General features: G+C 43.6%; 1 protein-coding gene across 2 annotated transcripts in view; it reads left to right on the forward strand.

Moving 5' to 3' along the window:
- The first annotated feature begins 804 nt into the window (after positions 1–804).
- Positions 805–23,031, forward strand: part of LOC127527733 (zinc finger protein 771-like) — a 33,052-nt gene continuing 10,825 nt past the window's right edge. The window contains exons 1-3 of one of the 2 annotated variants that reach the window (XM_051927412.1): positions 805–984; positions 9,329–9,416; positions 20,299–20,847. In XM_051927412.1, the coding sequence (XP_051783372.1) occupies positions 20,433–20,847 (415 nt within the window). In that variant the 5' untranslated portion in view covers positions 805–984; positions 9,329–9,416; positions 20,299–20,432. The remainder of the gene's footprint in view (positions 985–9,328; positions 9,417–20,298; positions 20,848–23,031) is intronic. The other variant, XM_051927413.1, reaches the window with a different exon arrangement.

A 23,031-nucleotide genomic window follows, 5' to 3' on the forward strand; every position in this document is an offset into this window, starting at 1 on the left:
AAGTAACGAAGAAGTTGTTTTGTAATGATTGTAGTCCGCTTTACTCATTACTGTACAGGCTTGTACTGTTAGTTGATGAATTTTCCAGGCCTATAATATAATATTGAATGATGAATGTTCCAGTACAATATGGAATAGTAATAAGTATAAGCACCACAAACCTGATATAGGTGTATTGAATGAATGCGTAATTGAATGAATGCATAATTAGGCCTCGAGCTGTAGTCGAAACCGCCTTTCAGGCCTGTAGAGCTTTAATCGAAGTCGCCTTTCTCTTTGAATTTTTGCGGCCGTAAATCCGCCGCCTGCCGCGATCTTGGGGTTGGATGTCGGTCTCGTAAGGTTTTTCGGGCAGCTGCGCAGAAGGCAACTACGCATTCGACTTCGTACGAACGTGGTGAGTGAGTGAGGAGGCTGGCGAATTATGCATTAAGATGTTAAAGATAATGAAAATCCGTCTTATCTAAGTGCGTTTTGTACGGAAGCTTATTAGGGCCATGGTGAAAAAAAATACGGACTCAGTGAAGAAAAAAAAAGTAAATGTCGAGAATAAAGTCAATATATCGACTTTATTCTCGACATTTCCACTTTAATTTCGATGCTTATGACAAGAATAAAGTCGATATATTGACTTTATTCTCGATATTTAGTTTTTTTTTCTTCACTGAGTCCGTATTTTTTTATTCATCGTGGCATTAATAAGCTTCCGTAGTTTTGAGAAAAGAGAGAAAACGATATTTTGATAAAGAATCCTCCCTCCATCCTGAAGATGGCAGTGTTGGCCCGATTGGGCTCACGTTTCAAACAGTTCGCCTTCGAGTCGCACCTTGATGACGTAACGTGTTTCTCTTTGTTTGAGTCCACGAGCGGGCTGCCGTACAAGACACGTGTGTTCTTGTAAGAGACAAACGCGAACAGAAGTGAAGAAGAGAGAGATAAAAAAAAAAGAAAAACGAAGAGATAAAGTACGGAGAAGAAGTGTCGGTGAGCAACGCGAGCATCGAGTTGGGGGAGGGAATACCGGGTGTGTAAAAGCGGAGCAGTACGAGGGCGGGAATGTCGGGGTATGGGGGTAGTAGAACCAGAACAACGGTGGGGTTTGGCGATACATACGAAAAAAATGGAAATAAAACATAGGAGGGTCGGAGGTAGAGAGAGAAAAGGAAAAAAAAGACGTGGCAGTGCGCGGACACTTTGATGCTGAACGACCGCCACACGTTCACTCTCGTGGTGAGGTCCAGGCTGCCGTGTAAGCCGCTCGCTCGTCTTGTCCGAGCTCGAGTTTACTGTTCGGGGGAATTCACAAAAAATGCGAGATTCCAGTTTAGAAATTTCACAAGAACTTTCTCCCAAGTAACGTTTGCAATATGAAGAGAGCACTGGATGAAATTATACGTGGGCCTGCGTACGGGGCCGGATTAATCCATGGGTTTAATGTTGAGGTGTGGCCTACAACCGCGTATGACTGGCACATACAAATCACGGCGCCTTTTAAGGTTTGTAATGTACTTCTGACTGTTTAAAAGCCGTAGCGACCGTACAGACGTCTTGAACTTGCAGTCTGAGTCGGTGGGTCCCAAAGTAGCGGAGCATGAAGCGACTCGCCTCATCTGTAAAAGCTAGGCGAGGGTATTGCCAGATTAGAAAATTAGAAATACGGGACATTCTTAAAATATCTCTCTACGTTACTATATATATACAGGTACTCGTCGACATACGACCTATGCAAGTTACGACTGTTCGACTTTACGACGCGTTTGACTGTTTCCCCTGCCAGCTGTTGGCAGCGCCAGTTTCCCGCACTCTCAAGTCTCGCTACGCAGCAGTAAAAATATACGCAGCAGTGTTGCCCCACGTGTGTTTGTGTCTTGTTGTTTTGGCAATTTTCGATAATAATATAACCCTAACATATAACCCTATAATATTAACACTAATAGCAGCTTTCTACTCAAAACGGCAAACTTGAGAAGCTGCCAGCATCAAACCCAGAAGCTCTTGATTGGGCAGTTCTTAGGATTGCACTACGCAAGCAGTCGCATCAACTGCTTACCGCAACCTGCTTTCTTTTTTCTTCTTGAATAAAAGCGCACTTGTTCTGTTATACTTGTACTTGTGAAAGTGTTTATTTGATATTTGGACTTCAGGCTTCACACTAGTCATTCTCAGTCACACACACCACTCACATCCACAGTTATCCCAGTCTCGTTCGTGCACAAGTTTTATATACAATCATCACATTCAAATGTTAACAGTTCCCACACACAACTGCTGACTACCAATCAAGAGCTTCTGGGTTCGATGCTAGCAGCTTCTCGAGTTTACCGCTTTGAGTAGAGAGCTGATGTTATTGTTAATATTATACAATAAAAGCATACATTTGATTTACGTCTGTAACAACTGCTGTAAATTTATAGTGCTTGTCAAAGTTAGCGTTCACACTCGCCCCGATATGACACTGCTCTTTTCAAATAAAGACGCGCTATAACAGAGGTGAACTCAGATCAGAGAAAACAGAAGCCCTCCCCGCAAGAAATGTCGTATGAATGGCGTATGGAAGAAGAAGTGTGTTAAGCGTTATGTAAATACTTTTGCTGGATTTAACAGTGAACAAGAACTTGATGAGATTCGTGAAGAAATAGTGAAACTGTCAAAAGACCTTTCATTGGAATGTGAAACGGAAGATGTCGAGGAGTTGCTAGACCGGGAATCAGGTGAACTTATGAATGAAGAGCTGATAGAATTGGAAGAAGAAACAAGAGAATTGGAGTAAGACGAAGAGGAGGAGGTGCCACAAAGAATGTTCACCACAAAGGGATTGTCAGAAGATTTATCTCTACTGAATAAACTCCTCGCTCATTTTGAAAAAATGGACCCAAATATTGAACGATTTGCGAGGATTGAACGGATGGCACGCAACACATTTCGTCCTTATTGCGAAATTTATGAAGAGAAAAAAAAACAAACAATTCAGACGAAGCTCACTATGTTTATGAAAAGAGCAACTCCTCCCATCACCCCGTCCGCAGCCTCGCCTGATCTGATGAAGGCGATATCGACAACCTGCAGCCAAGCACCAGTGGTGCCAGGAATTAAATGTACAGTACAGTATTTCTTGTTTTGTACGTTTTCCACATATTAAACAAATTGTACTGTAGTATGCTGTGTTTGTCTTAGAAAGTAAGAAAATGTTGATAAAATATTACTTTAAGATGATTACAATATTATTACCCAGTCTAATATTCTTACCTTAAATTAACATAGGCCGACTTACGTCCAGATCAACTTACAACCAGTCAGTCGGAACCAATCGCGGTCGTAAGTCGACAAGTACCTGTATGTGTATATATATATATATATATATATATATATAAATACAGTGGACCCTTGACTTACGAACTCAATTCGTTCGCGAGGGCTGGTTGTAACTCAAGTTGGTTGTAAGTCAAGACTATTTTTCCCATAAGAAACAATGGAAAAACCCATAATGCGTTCCGAACCTCCCACTGCAACACTTAACCTTTTCATAATAAAAAAAGGGTCGTATAATGTGCATAATTTACCAAAACACCAATAATTTTTCTAATGTACTAACTAAAAAGTAATAAAAAGTGCCTAGCCTACCAGAAACAACAATTTCATACTGTACTCACCATTTAATTTGACATCTTTGGGCTGCAGGAAGGGAGGAGGATGATAATGAAACTGAAGGCTTTTTAAAGGCTTTCTTTAACTTGCGCTCAGGCATTTGCAATCATTGCAATAGCTTCTTTTGCATTAATTTTAATCTCCTCCTGCCTACAAGTTATTCTGACGAGAATTTTTCTCAGCATTTCCTTGTGATGATACAAGGAACTGTTTCTGAACTCTTCTGAGACACCCCCCCCCCCCCCCCCCCCCCCCCCCTCACTCAATGGGAACGACATGCTGAAGTGCGTCCTGAAGCGCGATTGCCGTGACTGTGGAAGCTTACTTGTCCATTGCCGGGCAGGGATATCACATGCATATCACCCATCGATATCTTTTCTGTTTGCTTTGGCTGAGAGACTCAGCACAGCTTTAAGCCGGCTGTTCACCCCAGCAACAGATAAACAATCTTCCATACGGAGTTTGGACTTTGGCATGTCTTCTAGTTGGGGGAGGTCCCAAGAGAGTTTACAAACCTGACATTTTATTGAATGAGTGCCGCATTAATAGGAATGTTTCTGTTTGTTTACAATCGCGCAAGCGGATACACGTGACCGCATTCAGGTCGTAACGCAAGATGTTGGTCGTAAATCAAAATAAAAATTTTGGTCGTAAATCAAGTTGTTCGCATGTCAAGCCGGGCGTATATCAAGGGTCGACTGTAAATGTAAACAGGCCCCCTAAATACCTAAACCAATATATTATGTAAAAGTAGTGGCATAAGTTAAAAACATAATACAAGAATTTTAATGGGTTATGGGGAAAACAAAAGAAAAATCATTTGAAAAGTGTTTAATACAGGTAAAAAGTAGTACTAGGGTGTTGTACCGTGTTAGCCATTATGAATGTAGAGAAAAGCCAAGCAAAATGACACCTTTTATTGGCTAACTAAAAAGATTACAATATGCAAGCTTTCGAGGCAACTCGGCCCCTTCTTCAGGCAAAATGTAATCCGTATGTCGCATGTATACAGGTAAAAAAAAATCTGTAAAAGTGAAATCATTTGAAAATACAGTGGTACCTTTGAGATACGAGCGCCCCATCATACTAGTTTTTTGAGAGGTCAATTTTTTTTGCCTTGAGATACGAGCCATCAAAGAGCTTGTCGCCACACGTTCCGAGGAGTTGACGGAACTACAGACGCAGCAACATATGGAGGCTCTGCAGGAGATTGGTATCGCAGAGGCGGAGGAGTTTGTCTCTTTAAGTGAGATAAAGGAAGTGTTGGCAATGTGGAAAAAAAGTTTCGGACTTTATTGAAAACAAACACCCTGAAAAAGTTGTCAGCTGGTCGTGCAGCAGTGCTATTTAATGACATTTGCCTCACTCATTTCAGAAACATTCTAAAGGGGAGGAAGAAACAAAGCTCCTTGGACAGGTTTCTATTGAAACGCCCTGCCAATGAAAGTGACGAAAGTGTGGCAAAAAAGAAAAAAAAAAAACTAGTGACGAAGAAAATTAAGCAAAAGTGACGTGAAAGAAAAAAAAATAATACAATACGCGAATCAGCTCCGCCAACATCTGTTTATTTCTTTAGATTCTCTTTTATGTATTAGGTGTTGTTTAGTTTATCTTAATACATAATTCGCCAGTCTCCTCACTCACTCACTCACGTCCGTCCGAAGCTGAATGCGCCGTCGCCTTCTGCGCAGCTGCCCGAAAAACCTTATGAGACTGACATCGCTGCAGGCGACGGATTTACGCCCGCAAAAATTCAAAGAGAAAGGCGACTTCGATTAAAGCTCTAGAGGCCTGAAAGGCGATTTCGACTACAGCTTGAGGCCTAATTACGCATTCTGATTCAATTACGCATTCATTCAATACACCTACTGTATATCAGGTTTGTGGTGCTTATACTTACTGCTATTGCACTCGTGCCCGTTTCTTCTTATGTTGTTGAAACGGGCTCTTTGTCTAGTATACAATATTTGTTCATTATAAATACATTTTTCTTATGTTGAAAACGTTTAACAAAAAATGGGGGTGGTTTTTTGGGGGCTGGCACGAATTACCCATTGGGATTAATAAAGTATCTATCTATCTATCTATCTATCTATCTATTAATCTCATTTCAATTAATTACAATGGGGAAAAATGATTTGAGATACAAGCATTTTGACTTGCACGCTCGGTCACGGGATGAATTAAACTCGTATCTCAAGGTACCACCGTATTTATTTAATACGGACAACAGAGACATATTATTTAGTTCAAGCAGTTAAGAAAAAAAAGTGGTCCGTGTCAAGTAGTAACAACACCCTTTGTTGAGACTCTGTGTTGCAATGCTGATCCAGAACTGCACAGCAGCGCAGCTGGAGAGAAAACCGGTAAGAGTGTCGCCGTCCTCAGCCAACCACAGCAACTGAACAAGCTGCAAACTGGCAGCAAAAACCCCATTACCTTTGGGTTATTTTCATCAAGAAAATCTAAGAAACAAAAGTATAATTACTTATAAAGTTGCAGCTAAGTACCGTGAGACAGTAGTAAAAATATATTTTTATTAGCGAAATTTGAAAATGAACTAAATACGGGAAATTTGGGTGTCCCTGAAAGGTCAGTACTGGACAGGGGACAAAATGATCAAATATGGGACATGTCCAGTTATATAAGGGACGTCTGGCAACCCTAGTAAAAGCGGATACAGTGGCGACTGTAATGGCATGCGGGGCTTCATTAGCGCCTGTTACGTGAACAGTTTTATTCTGCCGTTTTTGTACACGAAGCAGCGTTACGTTTATTACAGGCATTCATTTCTTCAAAATCGCTCATAAATCCTTTTATGTGCTCCGTAATCAAGGCGAAAACCTGGCTTATATTTAAAAATAAAATCAAGAGAAAGATTACATGTTACTTTTAAGTGACAAATCCAATATATATATATATATATATATATATATATACAGTATATATATATATATAATATACAGGAATGGTATGAATAAAAAAAATAATAAACATAAGGCGAAGGGGCAAGTAATAATCGGAAAAGCCAAAAACATCCTGCAGTGTGGTTTTACACGTCTCCCGTTTTGAAGGGGAGCTCTTATCTACCCAGAGTTTCTAATCGGAATTCCTCATCCTCATGGCAGCCTAAAACCTGTTAAACTTAAAGAGGTATTTAGAAACTAAAAAAAATAAATAAAAATGCACAAACCCCGTATTTAAAAGCAAAGTGCGAAAAGCCTCATCAAGAACCTCATTCATCCAGCGGCCATTCCCATGTGTAAAGTCCTGCACGAAGAAAGATTTGACTGTCAGCTTGGGGAAAAGAAAAAAGAAATCCTCCTTTGTATGGTTTTAGTTGATCAAATGTGCTGGTAAGCTGGCGTGCTACAGTAAAGGACTGAACGAGACTTCGCCTTCGCTTTAATTGACATGTCTCAGACCCTTTAGTTGTTTCTTTTTTCTTAATGAGCAGCCAAACGCAAAACAAGGCGCCACATGACCAGCTCACCTGAAAATAAAAACAGGGAGGTTCATTCAGAGTTCCAGTTCAGTCTAACCTGCACTCCTTTGGGATGTTTCTTGAGAATCTGGTGTGGACGCTAGAGGGCACTGTTGCTCCTCAAACCCAGCAGGCAGACATGACTTGACTTGGTGCTTTCACCATGTTCTGCAAGTTGGGGATCATGCACTGATACAGTGCGTTGCTGCACCCACCACATGACAAAACAACTTGGGATCCCATGTTGGTAACCAAGGGCAGACACGTGGTCCAGTCCCAACTTCCAGAAATGACCCTCTATCTGCCACAGCCAGATGTTAACGCGAGTGACCCCTTGGCCTGGTTCAGCCGTTCGGGTCTCCAACAATGAGTATCTTACAAGCCGGATCACCCTCAGGTAATGGCGCCACATGACCGTAGTGCCAATGCAGGTCATGTGCCTCATTCGGGACTCTATGATCAACACAAAGTAAAACTAATGGTACCCAAGGATTTTCCAGAGAGACACAAGGACTCCAGTCTTCATCTCCGGTCACTGGATAACGTCCATGTCTCGCAACCATATAGCAAGACAGGAAGTACCAGGACTCTAAAGACTTGGACCTTTGTCCTTTTGCAGCGATATCGTGAGTGGCACACACCCCTTTCCAGCGACCTCATGACCCCCCCATGCTTTCCCAATCCATCTACTGACTTCATAGGAAGAGTCACCAGAGTCATGAATGTCACTGCCGAGGTAAGTAAACCTCTCAATGAGGTCGACACTCTCTCTGCAGACAGACACACTGCTGATGGCCGTGCCCGAGAGGTCATTAAAGGCCTGAATGTTGTTTTTTATCATAAGCCCAGACACTCAGAATCCTCACTCAGACTCTCAAAAGCCCCAGTCAGAGCCTCCATTGACAATCACAGCATCATCAGCAAAGTCAAGATCAGTGAATCTCTTTTCACCAACAGATGTCCCACAGCCGCTGGACCCCATGACCCTGCCCAACACCCAGTCCATACAAGCATTGAACACACTGCTGATGAAGCCCAGAATCAACTGGGGAAAAACACAGAGGTTGTGCCTCCACTCTGCACAGCACTCACAGTACCAGTGGACAGGCCGGCCATGTTATCCAGCAACCTTGAGGGGATCCCGCGAACCCTCAGGATGTCCCACAGGTCAGCTCGATCAACTGAGTCAAACGCTTTACGGAAATCGACAAAGGCTGCAAAGAAATTCTGCCGTTATTCGTGTTTGCGCTCCATGAGAACCCTCAGTGCCAGGATGCGGTCGGTGGTAGACTTCTTAGGCATAAAACCAGCCTGTTCCGGTCACTGGTAAGTGAGCAAGTGATCACGGATCCTATTGAGGACGACCCTAACATGGACCTTACCCGGCACCGAGAGCAGTGTTATCCCCCTGAAGTTGTTGCAATCCAGGCGATCACCCTTCTCTTTCCAGATAGGCACGACAAAAAAAAGCACCAAGAACGTGTGTTTTATTCTTGTTGTTTCTTCCAGTACTCTCTTAGCACCACAGCCCCAGGTTAACAGACAAATAAAGCACATCACACAATTCTTTCTCTCTCTTTCTCCTCCACACCTTCTCCCAATGCAGGCTCGCTGCTGGTTTTGCGGCAGTCCCTTATAGAGTGTCCAACCTGGATGTGCTTCTTCTCTTCCATCCACATGACCTGCCGGCACTTCCGGTTCAGATGGATAACTTATTTTTAATCAGCCATTCTCTTGACCTGCCAGTACTTCCAGGTTAGGCGAGAACCTTATCTCTCGTTGTCCATCCCTAGCAGCACCCACGGTACCCAACAGGGTTGTGATACCGAACTCCATGTCCCATGGTGCCCTGCGTCAGGGAAGCTGCCATCTGGCATCTTGGGTGGGGAGGCAATGTCCCAAAGTTGCTGCCTTCCCCTATCCTTGCACTCTCTGGGTGTCCCTTACACTGGAAAAGATGAAACAGAAACAGGGAGAACATGCAAACTCTGGACAGATTGCTACTAGAAGTGGTATTGAAACCAAGGATGCAGGCGCCATTAAACGTTTTAGAGTAATTCTCCCACCAAACATTAGATGGCAGTATTTCTCTGAGCCATTATCCACCATCCCATAATAATCACAATCTTTCGATTTGTGAAAAATTTTTTTTTTTATCCTTCACTATTATAACCTGAATTTTTGATTTTAATCACACAGGCATTGTGAAGGTGCATAAGAAGAAGAGGAAGGTGAGAGCTCGCCTTAATCAAGGCAGGAATTGCACGGAGGAGGTCCGTTAACAAAGGTGGGTATTCACACAGCATGGTCACCTGTTTATGATCTCTCCATTATGAGAGCCGCTTCATGCATTTCAGGGTGACAGTGGATAAGGTAGGAACCGACCCTGAAGGGGCTACACTCGGCCATCACCGGCCCCTTTAGATCTGTCATTGAACTGGAGACGCATGCATTTGAGAGGTTGAGGAAACACTGAAGGTGCAAAACAAGAAATTTTGAATGCTCGGGACCAGCACAGAAATTAGAAATGGGCCTTCTGAAGATGTGAGGTAAAGAGAGAGTGCGTGTGAGATAAACCCGTGGGAGTGTCAGATGGATTTTAAGTGAGTGTGCTTGGGTGTGGGGCCACCAGGCAGGGCATCCGGTGCAAAATTTTACCAGATCAGCATACAGACAACAATACAGATTTCAATACAGATCAGTCGAGCCCTGAGTTTACAACGACTGACACCAGTACTGTTAGTCAACAGGGTGCTGGCGGAAAATGGGCTTCTGTTTGCCAAAGGAGAAGAAGAGGGGAGAGATGTGTCCGGAGGCAGAGAGGGGAAGAGGAAGGTAAAGAGAGTGGAACCCTGAATGTTGGCAGTATGACTGGTTAGGGGAGAGAGTTAGCAGATATGATGGAGAGAAGGAAGGTTGATATATTGTGAGTACAAGAGACTAAATGGAAGGGGAGTAAGGCCTGGTGGATTGGAGGTGGATTCAAATTGTTCTATCATGGTGTGGATGAGAGGAGAAATGGAGTAGGAGTTATTCTGAAGGAACAGCATATCAAGAGTGTTTTGGAGGTGAAAAGAGTGTCAGACAGAGTGATGATTATGAAGCTGGAAATTGGAGGTGTGATGATGAATGTTGTCAGTGCATATGCACCACAAGTTGGGTGTGCAATGGATGAGAGAGAAGATTTCAGGAGTGAGTTGGATGAACTGATGAACAGTGTACTCAAGGGATAGAAAGTGGTGATTGGAGAGGATTTCAATGGACACGTTGTTGGTGAAGGGAACAGAGGAGACGGATGGAGATGGGTAGGTATGGTGTCAAGGAGAGGAATGAAAAAGGTCGGAGGATAGTGGATTTTGCCAAAAGGATGGACATGGCTGTGGTGAATACAGATTTGAAGAAGAGGGAGGAACATAGGGTGACGTACAAGAGTGAGGAAGATGCATACAGGTAGATTACATTCTATGCAGAAGAGTTGATCTAAAGGAGATTGAAGACTGCAAAGTGGTGGCAGGAGAAAGTGTAGTTAGACAGCATAAGATGGTGGTCTGTAGGATGATGTTGGAGATCAAGAAGAGGAAGAGAGTGAGGGCAGAGCCAAAGATCAAATGGTGGAAGTTGAAAAAGGAAGACTGCAAGGTTGAGTTTAGGGAGGAGGTGAGACAGGCACTGGGTGTCAGTGAAGAGTCGCCAGACAGCTGAGAAACTACAGCAGATGTAGTAAGGGTGACAGCAAGAAAGGTGCTTGGTGTGACATCTGGAAAGAGGAAGGAGGAAAAGGAAACCTGGTGGTGGAATGAGGAAATACAGGATATTATACAGAGGAAGAGGATGACAAAGAAGAAGTGGGATAGTCAGAGAGATGCAGAAAGTAGAGAAGAGTACAAGGAGATAAGGCGCACGTTGAAGAGAGAGGTGGCGAAGGCTAAAGAAAAGGCGTATGATGAGTTGTATGAGAGGTTGGACACCAAGGAGGGAGAAAAGGACTGGTGGGCTAAACAGAGGGGCCGAGCTGGGAAAGATGTGCAGCAGGTTAGGGTGGTAAAGCATAAAGATGGAAACATACTCCTAAGGAAAGAGAACTTTCAGAGGCTGATGAATGAAGAGAACGAGAGAGAAAACAGGTTGGATGATGTGGAGAGAGTGAATCAGGAAGTACAACAGATTAGCAAGGAGGAAATAAGGACAGTGAGGAAGAGGATGAAGAATGGAAAAGCCGTTGGTCCAGATGACATACATGTGGAAGCATGGAGGTGTTTAGGAGAGATGGCAGTGGAGTTTTTAACCAGATTGTTTAATGGAATCTTGGAAAGTGAGAGGATGCCTGAGGAGTGGAAAAGAAGTGTACTGGTGCTGATATTTAAGAATAAGGGGGATGTGCAGGACTGTAGTGACTAGAGGGGGATAAAATTGATGAGCCACAGCATGAAGTTATGGGAAAGAGTAGTGGAGGATGGTTTCATGCCAGGAAAGACCACCATAGATGTGATGTTTGCTCTGAGGGTGTTGATGGAGAAGTCTAGAGAAGGCCAGAAGGAGTTGCATTGCGTCTTAGTGGACCTGCAGAAAGCATATGACAGGGTGAGGAGAGAGGAGCTGTGGTTTTGTATGAGGAAGTCGGGAGTGGCAGAGAAGTATGTAAGAGTGGTACAGGATATGTATAAGGGAAGTGTGACAGTGGAGAGGTCTGTGGTAGGAGTGACGGAGGTGGGATTACATCAGGGATCGGCTCTGAGCCCTTTCTTGTTTGCAATGGTGATGGACAGGTTGACAGATGAGATTAGACAGGAGTCCCCGTGGACTGTGATGTTTGCTGATGACATTGTGATCTGTAGTGCGAGTAGGGAGCAGGTTGAGGAGACCCTGGACAGGTGGAGATATGAGAGGAGAGGAGAGGAATGAAGGTCAGTAGCAACAAGACAGAATCCTTGTGTGTGAATGAGAGGGAGGTCAGTGGAATGGTGAGGATTTAGGGAGTAGAGTTGGCGAAGTTGGATGAGTTTAAATACTTGGAATCAACAGCATAGAGTAATGGGGATTGTGGAAGAGCGGTGAAGAAGAGAGTGCAGGCAGGATGGAATGGGTGGAGAAGAGTGTCAGGAGTGATTTGTGACAGACGGGTATCAGCAAGAGTGAAAGTGAAGGTCTGCAGGACGATAGTGAGACCAGCTATGTTATATGGGCTGGAGACGGTGGCACTGAAAAGAAAGCAGGAGACAGAGCTGGAGGTGGCAGAGTTAAAGATGTTAAGATTTGCATTGGGTGTGATGAGGATGGACAGGATTAGAAATGAGAACATTAGAGGATCAGCTCAGGTTGGACGATTGGGAGATAAAGTCAGAGAGGCAAAATTGCATTGGTTTGGACATGTGAAGAGGAGAGATGCTGGGTATACTTGGAGAATGATGCTATGGATAGAGCTGCCAGGAAAGAGGAAAAGAGGAAGGCCTAAGAGAAGGTTTATGGATGTGGTGATAGAGGACATGTAGGTGGTGGGGGTAACGGAACGAGATGACGAGGACAGAAAGATACGGAAAAAGATGATCCACTGTGGCGACCCCTAACAGGAGCAGCCGAAAGAAGAAGTTGGGTGTGTGGCCGTCAGGTGCAGGTAGTGGGAGTTCAATCCAGGGGTCTGTGGAGCAAACCAGGGCTGACTTTGATCTGTAGAAGTCATTTTAGTGTTGGACAGGGAAGTAGGGATGTCACAATACCACAATTTCTGTATTTGATACCAATTTCAGAGAAATCTTACAGGCCTTGAAGCCTTTTTCAGTACCGCAGCAAAAACATAAATCCCATTCAGGTGCTTTTTATTGAAAGTACGTCCATTATTCAATTGGATAATATTGTCCTGTAAAATAAAAGTAAAGTAGGCAGCTGTCTATCTTGGAAGATGATGGGTGTGCCATGGTCAGTCTGTCGTAGTGCTATTGAAAACAACTTCTAGAGAGGCTCAGCAATCCGATCCTTGCATGGAAGTCCCTTCCACTGATACTGCATACAAGGTTGGATTTTGAAACTGGAGTTTGTTGTCGCTGCCTTCTGTCCTCCAGCTGCTTATTGTGCCTTTCTTCGCCTCCTTTGAACGGCCAAGCGCCAGCCACTTCGGTTGCCTGCAAGCTGTTCTCTAGGTCGACGCCTGTCCCTTTTAGGCCATGCAGACATCTTTACACTGAAGTGCTTGGAGGCCCACTGGGCGATGGCCCGTGGCCAGCTCACCATACGTGACATCCTTGGGAATGCAACCATCTGTCATTTGGTGCACATGTCCCAGCTAGTGCAGTCTTGTCAGACTAAGGAGAATATGCATGCTCAGTGAGTCAACTTGCTGCATTACGGTGGCATTGTTAACCTTGTCTTGCCACGTCATTCGAAGATGCGTCGTAGGCAGTGAAGGTAGAAGCTCTTTAGGCGATTTTCCTGCCTGAGGACACATGTCTGGTATACCTTCAGTTTGGTGTTCAGGGTCAGCTGATTGTTGATCCACACACTCGCTCGCTCAGTGTGGCCATCACACCGGCACCTCTGGCGATCCACCTGTTGATTTCACTATCGAGTGATAAGTTGCTGCTGATGATGGAACTCGGGTAAATAAAGTGGTCGGCGACTTCAAGCACTGTGCTGCCAAAGCTAATTGAAGGAGGACCAGGGATGTCCTGGCCCTTGACATTGGTCTTCTTAATGCTAATAGCCAACCCAAACTCCCTGCAGGTTCACTCTATTGCTGAAAGTATTGGGACACTGCCCTTTACACCCTCATGAACTTTAATGACACCCCCTTCTTCACACACAGGCTTTAATATGGAGTTGGCCCACCCTTTGCCGCTCTAACAGCTTCAGCTCTTCTGGGAAGGCTTTCCACAAGGTGCAGGAGTGTTATAATGGGAATTGGTGACCAGGAGAGCATTTGTGAGGTCAGGCACTGATGGTGGACGAGAGGGCCTGGCTCACTCGTATATCTCCACAGTCTGTAATTCATCCCAAAGGTGTTCTGTCAGGTTGAGGTCAGGGCTCTGCACAGCTACACCAAACCTGCTCCTCCATGTCTTTCTAGACCTTGCTTTGTGCACTGGTGTGTGCCCAGTCATGTTGCCATCCCCAAACTGTTCCCACAAAGTTGTCCAAAATGACTTTGTATGCTGAAGCATTAAGAGTTCCTTTCACTGGAACTAAGGGACCGAGCCCATCCCCACCTCCACCACACTTTCCACTTGGCACAATGCAGTCAGGCGAGTCCTGTTCTCCTGGCCAGACTCGTCCATTGGATTGCGTGATTTGTCACTCCACGTCTGCACTGCTCTCGAGTCCAGGGGCGTCTGGTTTTGCTTTACACCACTGCATCTGACGCTTTGCATTGCACTTGGTGATGTCAGGCTTGGCTGCAGCTGCTCGGCCATGAAGCTTGCTCTCTCTACGCCGCGCTGTTTTTGAGCTTTTGGAGGTCTGTAGCTATAGACTCTGCAGAAAGTTGTCGACTTCTGCACACCTCAGCATGCGCTGCCCCCGCTCTGTGATTTGATGTGGCCTACCACTTTGTGGCTGAGTTGCTGTTGTTCCCAATTGCTTCAATTTTGTTATAAGGCCTGGCTTGCTTGCCGTCTCCCAAAGGTGTTCTGTCGGGTTGAGGTCAGGGCTCTGCACAGCCACACCAAAGTCGCTCCTCCATGTCTTTCTAGACCTTGCTTTGTGCACTAGTGTGTTTGCGCAGTCATGTTGCCATCCCCAAACTGTTCCCACAAAGTTGTTCAAAATGGCTTTGTATGCTGAAGCATTAAGAGTTCCTTTCACTGGAACTAAGGGGCCGAGCCCAACCCCACACCATAATCCCATAAATGTTAAACTTAGCACAATGCAGTCAGGTGAGTCCCGTTCTCCTGGCCAGACTGTTCCATCAGACTGCGTGATTCATCACTCCACGTCTGCACTGCTTTCGAGTCCAGTGGTGGGTGGTGGGCTTTACACCACTGCATCTGACGCTTTAGATTGCATTGCACTTGGTGATGTCTGGCTTGGCTGCAGCTGCTCGGCCATTCATTCCATGAAACTCTCTCTCTCTCTCTACGCTGCACTTTTCTTGAGCTTTTGGAGGTCTGTAGCTATCGACTCTGCAGAAAATTGGCGACTTGTGCCCACCTCAGCATGTGCTGTACCCACTCTGTGATTTGATGTGGCCTACCACTTTGTGGGTGAGTTGCTGCTGTTCCCAGTTGCTTCCATTTTGTTATAATACAGTTGACGGTGGAATATTTAGTAGTGAGGACATGTCACGAATGGACTTATTGCACAGGTGGCATCCTATCAGGGTACCAGGCTTGAATTCACTGAGCTCCTGAGAAGCGACCCATTCTGTCACAAATGTTTCTAGAGGCAGTCTGCATGCCAAGGTGCCCAAGTGTATACACCTGTGGCCATGGAAGGGATTGGAACACCTGGATTCAATGATTTGAAGGTGGGGGGAGAGGGGGTCCCCAAAACGTTTGGCAATATAATGTATGTTGAGTTAGGAGTGGAGAGGTAAGATGGAGTGTGTGGGTGCACAGGCAGGAGTAAGAGAGAGACAGAAAAGAAGAGGAGTGTGAAGAGGAGTGCTTTTGAGTATGGAGCAGTCGGCTCGTCTCCTAGTAGGGTGAGCCCATTCAGGCAGACCCTCTGAGGCTATAGATTGGGTTGCTAATATTTTTAAGAGCAATGAAACGTGCTGAACATGTATTTCTGTTAATTTCAGTGTAACTGAGCTTGGAATGCCGGTACGTCACAGGCTGAGTCACTTTAAAGTGATGGCCTTGGTTTAAGTCAAATTCAGCTCTGTTGCCGTTGGGCCAGCCACTCCGTAATGAGCATTGCGCCAGTCTTGGGCTTTGCTCTTAGACAAGCTCAGTTAGTTGAACAGCATCCCGTCGCTGCTGGTATGTAGGTTGATGCCTTCGACAGAGCCCTTGAATGCAAAGTTCAGTAGTACTAAGGCTAGGGATCTGCACTGGCAATCGGAAGGTTGCCGGTTCGAATCCCGTAAAAATGCCAAAAGGGACTCTGCTCTGTTGGGCCCTTGAGTGAGGCCCTTAACCTGCAATTGCTAAGCGCTTTGAGTAGTGAGAAAAGCGCTATATAAATGCAAAGAATTATTATTACGGAGAAGAGAATGCCAAACAAGAGTCAGTGCAGGGACACATCCTGGTTTCACACACTGCTCTTGATCGGGAAGGGATCAGAAATGTCCCTGTCATAATTGACCACACCCTGCCTATCCTCAGGGGAAGGTCGCTATAATACTAAGCGATGGTAGTGCATCTTTAGCAGCTGAAACATATCTGTCCTACTCATGAGGTCAAAAGCCTTGGTCAGTTCGATAAATGTGATATATGATGGTTTGCGTTGTTCTCTGCTTTTCTCTTGGAGCTGACATAGACAGAAGATCAGTTCGACTGTGGATCTTTCATCCCTTAAGCTTTTGGAGAAGTACAATCTGCAAGGACTTGCAATTGAGTTAGAACCACACGGTCGAAGACCTTACCCACAATGCTCTTCAAGGAGATGCCCCAGCAACACTTAGGCACTGCCATCACCCTTATTTTTTTATACAGGGTGACTATCTTGGTGCTACAATGTCCCGTGGTACCTTGCCTTCCCTCCAGCAGAGGCACAGGAGCTCATAAAGTGACTTTAGTGGGGCTGGCTTTCCACATTTAATGATGTCCGGCAGTATGCCGTCCTCTCCCGGTGCCTTTCCACATATTAAGGCGTCGATGGCTTTGCTAAGTTCAGTCACAGCTGCTTCTGCATCTGGGTCTTCTAGGCAGGTCTTCGATGGCGTCTAACACTACTTGAGTGACGGAGTTTTCTATGGCGTACGGGTATAGATAGTGTTTGACCCATCGATCCATTTATTTTTACTTTTTCTTATACAAAGTATAGGGAAAGTAGTGGAACTGCTCAAAAATTCAATTTTGAGACATTTTAAACCTCCCCGACTTTCTCGTATACAAAGTTAAGCAAAAGTATTAGAATCCTCCAAAAATTCAGTTTCGAGATTTTAATGAATCTGTACAGTTTAGGTTTCCCCGAGTCCAAATGGACATCTGTAGAATGAAAGTGAAGCCTCCATTCCTTTATCGGGACTGTGCAGGACACGATATTCAAAAGCGGTGGATCTTGCCGTCATTTCATGCTGTCTTACAGATACGTGGCACAACAAGTTAAAGCATTACAACTCGCATCTGATTGCTCACATAATTGCACTCTTAATGCACACTCAAGTTGATTTCTGAACCAGCTCTATAATGAAATAAAACTGACAATAGTGAAAGTGAATTTGTGTGTACCCTTTACTCCTTGCAATCGCCGCTGGCTGAACGAGGCTCTCGTCCGTTATGGGTGAGACTTTTTGCACTTGGCTATTAAGTCTGCCATTTGTTACTTTCTTGAATAGGAAAAGTATTGTAATCGTCCAAAAATTTGATGTCGAGATATTGATGAATCTCAACGTTTTAGACCTCCCTGAGTGCGAAAATACAACTTTTGGAATTATGTCTGCATGTCTGTCTATCTGTCTATGTGTGTAACAAGTGAAGTAAATAACAACTACTTGTATCACATTCATCACATTTTTTAGTGTTTATTCTCAAGAACATTCTCTTTGTCTTCAGAATCAAACGAATGACACAAATTTAGCCTTTGCGGATTCCTATTCAGCTATGAAGTTTGCCATTTTACGGTCTCTGTGGTTATGCGTCTACTAACGTAGCACGTGTCGTATTAATAGGACCACATTGAAACAGTGAGTGAGTTTTATTTTAGTATTAACAGCTGGAGCGGCTGAATTGAAATTTGCGTCGAGTTTTACTGCTACGACTGCTTTCTAGCATCGTCCTTTGCGTGTTTTGACACATCTGCTTTTCTGTTGGTGCCATTTGTGTGACCTGCGCCTGCACTCACTGAAGAGCGTTATTCAGGAAATGTCATCTTGTGTTGTAAACACAACTGGTGTGCCGTTTCCTCCAGTCCTCTATGTGTAATTGTGGATGGGTGTGACCCTGAGCTGTATACATTTGTCAGAAAATGATTAGACCCTTGAATGGACATCTGTAGATGTGCTTATTGCAATCATAGAATGAAAGTGAAGCCTCCATTCCTTTATCGGGGCTGTGCAGGACACAATTTTCAAAAGTGATGGCTCTTGTTGTCATTTCATGCTGTCTTACAGATACATGGCACAACAAGTTAAAGCATTACAACTCGCATCTGATTGCTCTCTTAATGCACAGTCAAGTTGATTTCTGAACCAACTCCATAATGAAATAAAACTGACAATCGTGAAAGCTAATTTGAGTGTTTGCCTTTTTTTTTTTTACTTTCTCGTATACAAAGTGTAGGGAAAGTATTGTAATCATCCAAAGATTCGATGTTGAGATTTTGATGAATCTCGACATTTTAGATCTCTCTGACTTTCTATTATGCAAAGTATAGGGAAAGTGTTGGAATCCTCCAAAAATTCCATATCAAGATTTTGATGAATCTCGATGTTTTAGACCTCAGAATCTGAAAAATTCCATCCATCCATCCATTATCCAACCCGCTATATCCTAACTACAGGGTCACGGGGGTGTATCTGCTGGAGCCAATCCTAGCCAACCCAGGGCGCTAGGCAGGAAACAAACCCCGGGCAGGGCGCTAGCCCACTGCAGGGCGCCTACACACACCATACACACAATATAGGTGCATTGGCGATTCTAAATTGTCCCTAACCTGCAGACATGGGGAGAACATGCAAACTCCACGCAAGGAGAACCCGGGACTCCTAACTGCAAGGCAGCAGCGCTACCCACTGTGCCACCGCGCCACTCCGAAAAATACCATTTTTGAAATTATGTCCGTGTGTGTGAACATGATAACTTGAGTGCGCTTTCACTTCAGTCAATCAAATTCTTCAAAGTATTAGATACAAAACATAGATTTCTATCCACTTTTGGGCTAACTTTCCGCTAACTGGAAGTGGTGCTTTACCTTTTGTTCATGCAGCTGCAGAGTCCGATTTCTTCAACTTTTATAATAATTGTTTAACATATATTATTATTTTGATTTGCCGTTGATGGTTCTTTAATGAACATAATATAAAAAATTGAATCATTGTCTTGGGGGTTTACACCTCAAATATCCATCTCCATATCTAAGTATATGAGAAAGTCGAGGGGCGACCCTCCAGATTTTTTAAATAGTAAGCACTGTTTCTTCAATCACATGTTGAAATTCTCCTGCCTCAAACGTTCTGCTGCTGTTCTTTTTGACGTGTGTCGATGCGTTGCTATTTCATCTCCTCTGTCAGCCATTTTCATACATAGCTTTTCCACACATGTATTACTGCACCTTTGAAGTCATTTGTCTGCCTGCAGTCCCACATGAGTGCAGCACTGACTTTCTGGCGGTACCATTGATGCTGTAATAAAGTGAGTGCCGTTATGTTTTCATTATTTAGATATCAACTTGATATCAAAGTGCTGGCTCTTGTGATATTCCTACCTGAATGTGACAGCTGCGCGGGGGGGAATTAAAGTCCTCATTAAGAAAGCAAGAGAGAGAGAGAAATAAATAAAGAGGAGTGGGAGGAGGAGTGCATTTGAATATGGAGCAGTGGGTGGCTGGAAGATTCAGCCTCTCCGTATAGACGGGGGATCAACAGCCGTTCAGGCAGGACCACTGAAGCGGTCAGTTGGCTTTGTCATGGCTCGATTGGTGCCTGTGACAGATCTGTTCTCTTCCATGTCTTCTTTCTGTTGATTTCACTGTAACTGAGGTGTGGCATAGCAATTCATCACCACTCTTTATAATGGTGGTCTTCGTTTAGGTCAAATCCAGACTTTGGACCGCCCTCTGTTCCATTTTGATTAAACGTGTGTAGGCCTGTGTTGTCATTACGAAATGATTCAAAATGAAAAAGCCTTTGTTTATTAAAAAAAAAATCTACTCTCCCTGTTTTTGACTTTGCCACAGCATCAAGTAAGTTGTCAATCCAAATTTTGCTGAGGGTGTCTTAGGATAACATGGAGTGCTCACAGCATTTCAAATCAGACACAAATGTACCTGCTAGTTTTGTATGTTTGTTTAAAACTGACATGCACTCAAATTATTTTTGGTGACTCTCTGAAGTCAATCTTTTACTTTTATTTTGACAGATAAAGACCCTCTTTTTAAGTTCACATGGCCATGCAGGGAGGTGTTTAGTGGCCTCCAGGACGGAGCTGTCTGCGTGAGAAGGGAATCTTAGAAGAGCAGACACTCGAGGAGAGGGAAGAGTTTTACACGGAGAATGGCTTTAGCCAATGACAAAGACACCATTGAGAGACTGGAACTCCTTAAACAAGAGGACTGTGAAGAGGCTGCACCAAAGGATTTGTGGGTGAAGGTGGAGAACTGCGAAGGAGAAGGAATTTCAGCTCTTAAACAGGAAGAGTGCAAGGTGGAGATTGTTGAAGTCCAAGTGGAGGATTTGGAAGAATTCTCACTTAATCCTGAACTGGAAAAGCTTGAAAATGGGAACATTCCCAAACAAGAAATTTTTGAAGAGCCTCATTCCAGTTTACAGCCTTGGGTCTCTAACACAGGACAACAAGGTACCCAGGAGAATTCTGTGGAACTGAAATCTGAGTTACTGGAGTATGAGGAGAAAGTCAATGGAGGAAATGGGAGTGACGAGCAGCAGTCATCAAGGAGTGTCAGACTAAGTAAGTAATGGAACTGAACATAAGCGTGTAGCTACGTAGTAACCTTAACAGAGTCTACCTTGTGTTTGTATTTGTTTTTAGTAGGTGAAAATGAGAGTGAGATACACAAATCGAGGCAAGCCGCTCAGGTACATAACGACTAACAATAGCTGACCTGACAAATAATGAACGATAAAGGTTTGTGCAAACACAAAAAAGCTTAAAGTATCCAGCAAATGGATTTCCCCCATAAAACCTCAATTTTTGCAGTTAATGTCGTTAGTGTTCTGTTTATTGGAATTGAACAATCCTAAAGGCTTTAAAATATGTCCTCTATCAACTGTGCTCCAAGCAGGAGGACAAATGCACACACAATCCTAAAAACATTCCCTCCATGCATAAGTATGATATTATGGCAATAAGAGGAACCTGACTAAAGTATAAAGATAAGGATGAGTGTAACATAGAGGGATACACAATTTTTAGGAAGGGTGGACAGAACACAACAGAAAAGGAGGTGGGGTTGCTGTTTATGTCAAACAGGATTTAAACGCAAGTCCACTTCAGTTGGACGATGAGCCCCATCTTAGTGAGGACGTCTGGCTTCGCCTGGAAAGCACTGGGGAAAGAGGCCTCGCTTTAGGGAGTGTGTTATAGACCACCTAATGCAGACAGTAAGTTCAATGCACTTCTTTTTAGTAAATTTAAAAAGGCAAGTTTACAAGGGGATATTATCGTCATGGTGATCTCGACTACCCCAAAATTAACTAGGCTAACTTTCCAAGTAGCAGAGCACAAGAGTAGGAATTTTTAGACATAAGCAGTGACTGTGTTTTATCACAGTATGTTAAAGCACCAACACGGGATGAAGCCTGTCTGTAATAATCAGGACAGAATTGAGGGTTATAGAGGTGATTGGACCACTAGGGTCAAGTGACCTTAATATCAGACAGTTGTCAGTGTTTTTAGAAGAGTGAAGATGCAAAAACTAAAATTGTTAAGTTGAACTTTGCTAGACAGATTTTCAGCAGATGTGGCAAACTCTAAGGAGGATGAACTGGGATTGGGTTTTAAGTGTGGAGACAGTCGAGGAGAAGTGGGACAGGTTTAAAAATGTTTTACACGTAATGCGGGACAGATACATACTGACATTTGGAATTAATAGGACATTTTAAAAAACTCTACAGTGGGTTAATAAAGAGTTTAAACAAAGAAGCTGCAAAGGAATAAAATGACGAACAACGCATATGTAAGACGAATAACAGCAATGTGCATTGTAGGGCATATGAGAACATGAGGGCAACCATTAAGAAGGATATTGGGGATCGGCCAGACTTCGGACATTTCAGTTCCACTAAAGAGGATCAGGGCAGGTCACACTTGGTGACCGAAACCACTTAGTGTCACATCTTAGGCTGCTCTGTCACGGCATGAAAATGAAGGTTAGTGAAGTTGTGTGGACTGAGAGGTCGTGAAATTCACCATCGATGAGAAATAAAAGGTGCAGAGGAGTTTTGTGTTAGCATATCTGATGTTACTGAATCCTCAATTAAAGGAAACTTACATGTTTATTACAAAATGGTAAAACATTACAAGCCCAGCTAAAACGCCAAGAATTCATATTGACATTTCAATATTGTCATTCACCACCTATTTTTGTCACAGACAGAATTTTATTTTATGTTATTTTTTTCTTCAGCGTATCTAATGTTGCCACACTCTTAGTTCCACTGTCATTTAAATTGCTTTGACACATTCATTACAAAATGATAAAACTTTAGCAAATTGACAAACTTCCCCCTCGGGACAAATAAAGATCTATCTATCTATCTATCTATCTATCTATCTATCTATCTATCTATCTATCTATCTATCTATCTATCTATCTATCTATCTATCTATCTATCTATCTATCTATCATATAGTGCCTTTTCTGTCTCTTTCTCTCTGTCTCTTTCTGTCTATCTTTCTCTCTGTCTCTTTCTGTCTATCTCTTTCTCCATCATATAGTGCCTTATCCATCTCTTTATCTATCTCTCTCTCATATAGTGCCTTTTTCTTTCTATCTATCTATCTATCTATCTATCTATCTATCTATCTATCTATCTATCATATAGTGCCTTTCTATCTCTATCACATAGGGCACTATATGATAGATAGAGATAGAAAGGCACTATCTGTCTTTCTCTCTGTCTATCTTTCTCT

Source organism: Erpetoichthys calabaricus, chromosome 5 (assembly GCF_900747795.2).
Source record: "Erpetoichthys calabaricus chromosome 5, fErpCal1.3, whole genome shotgun sequence".
In the NCBI taxonomy this organism is placed as follows: domain Eukaryota; kingdom Metazoa; phylum Chordata; class Cladistia; order Polypteriformes; family Polypteridae; genus Erpetoichthys; species Erpetoichthys calabaricus.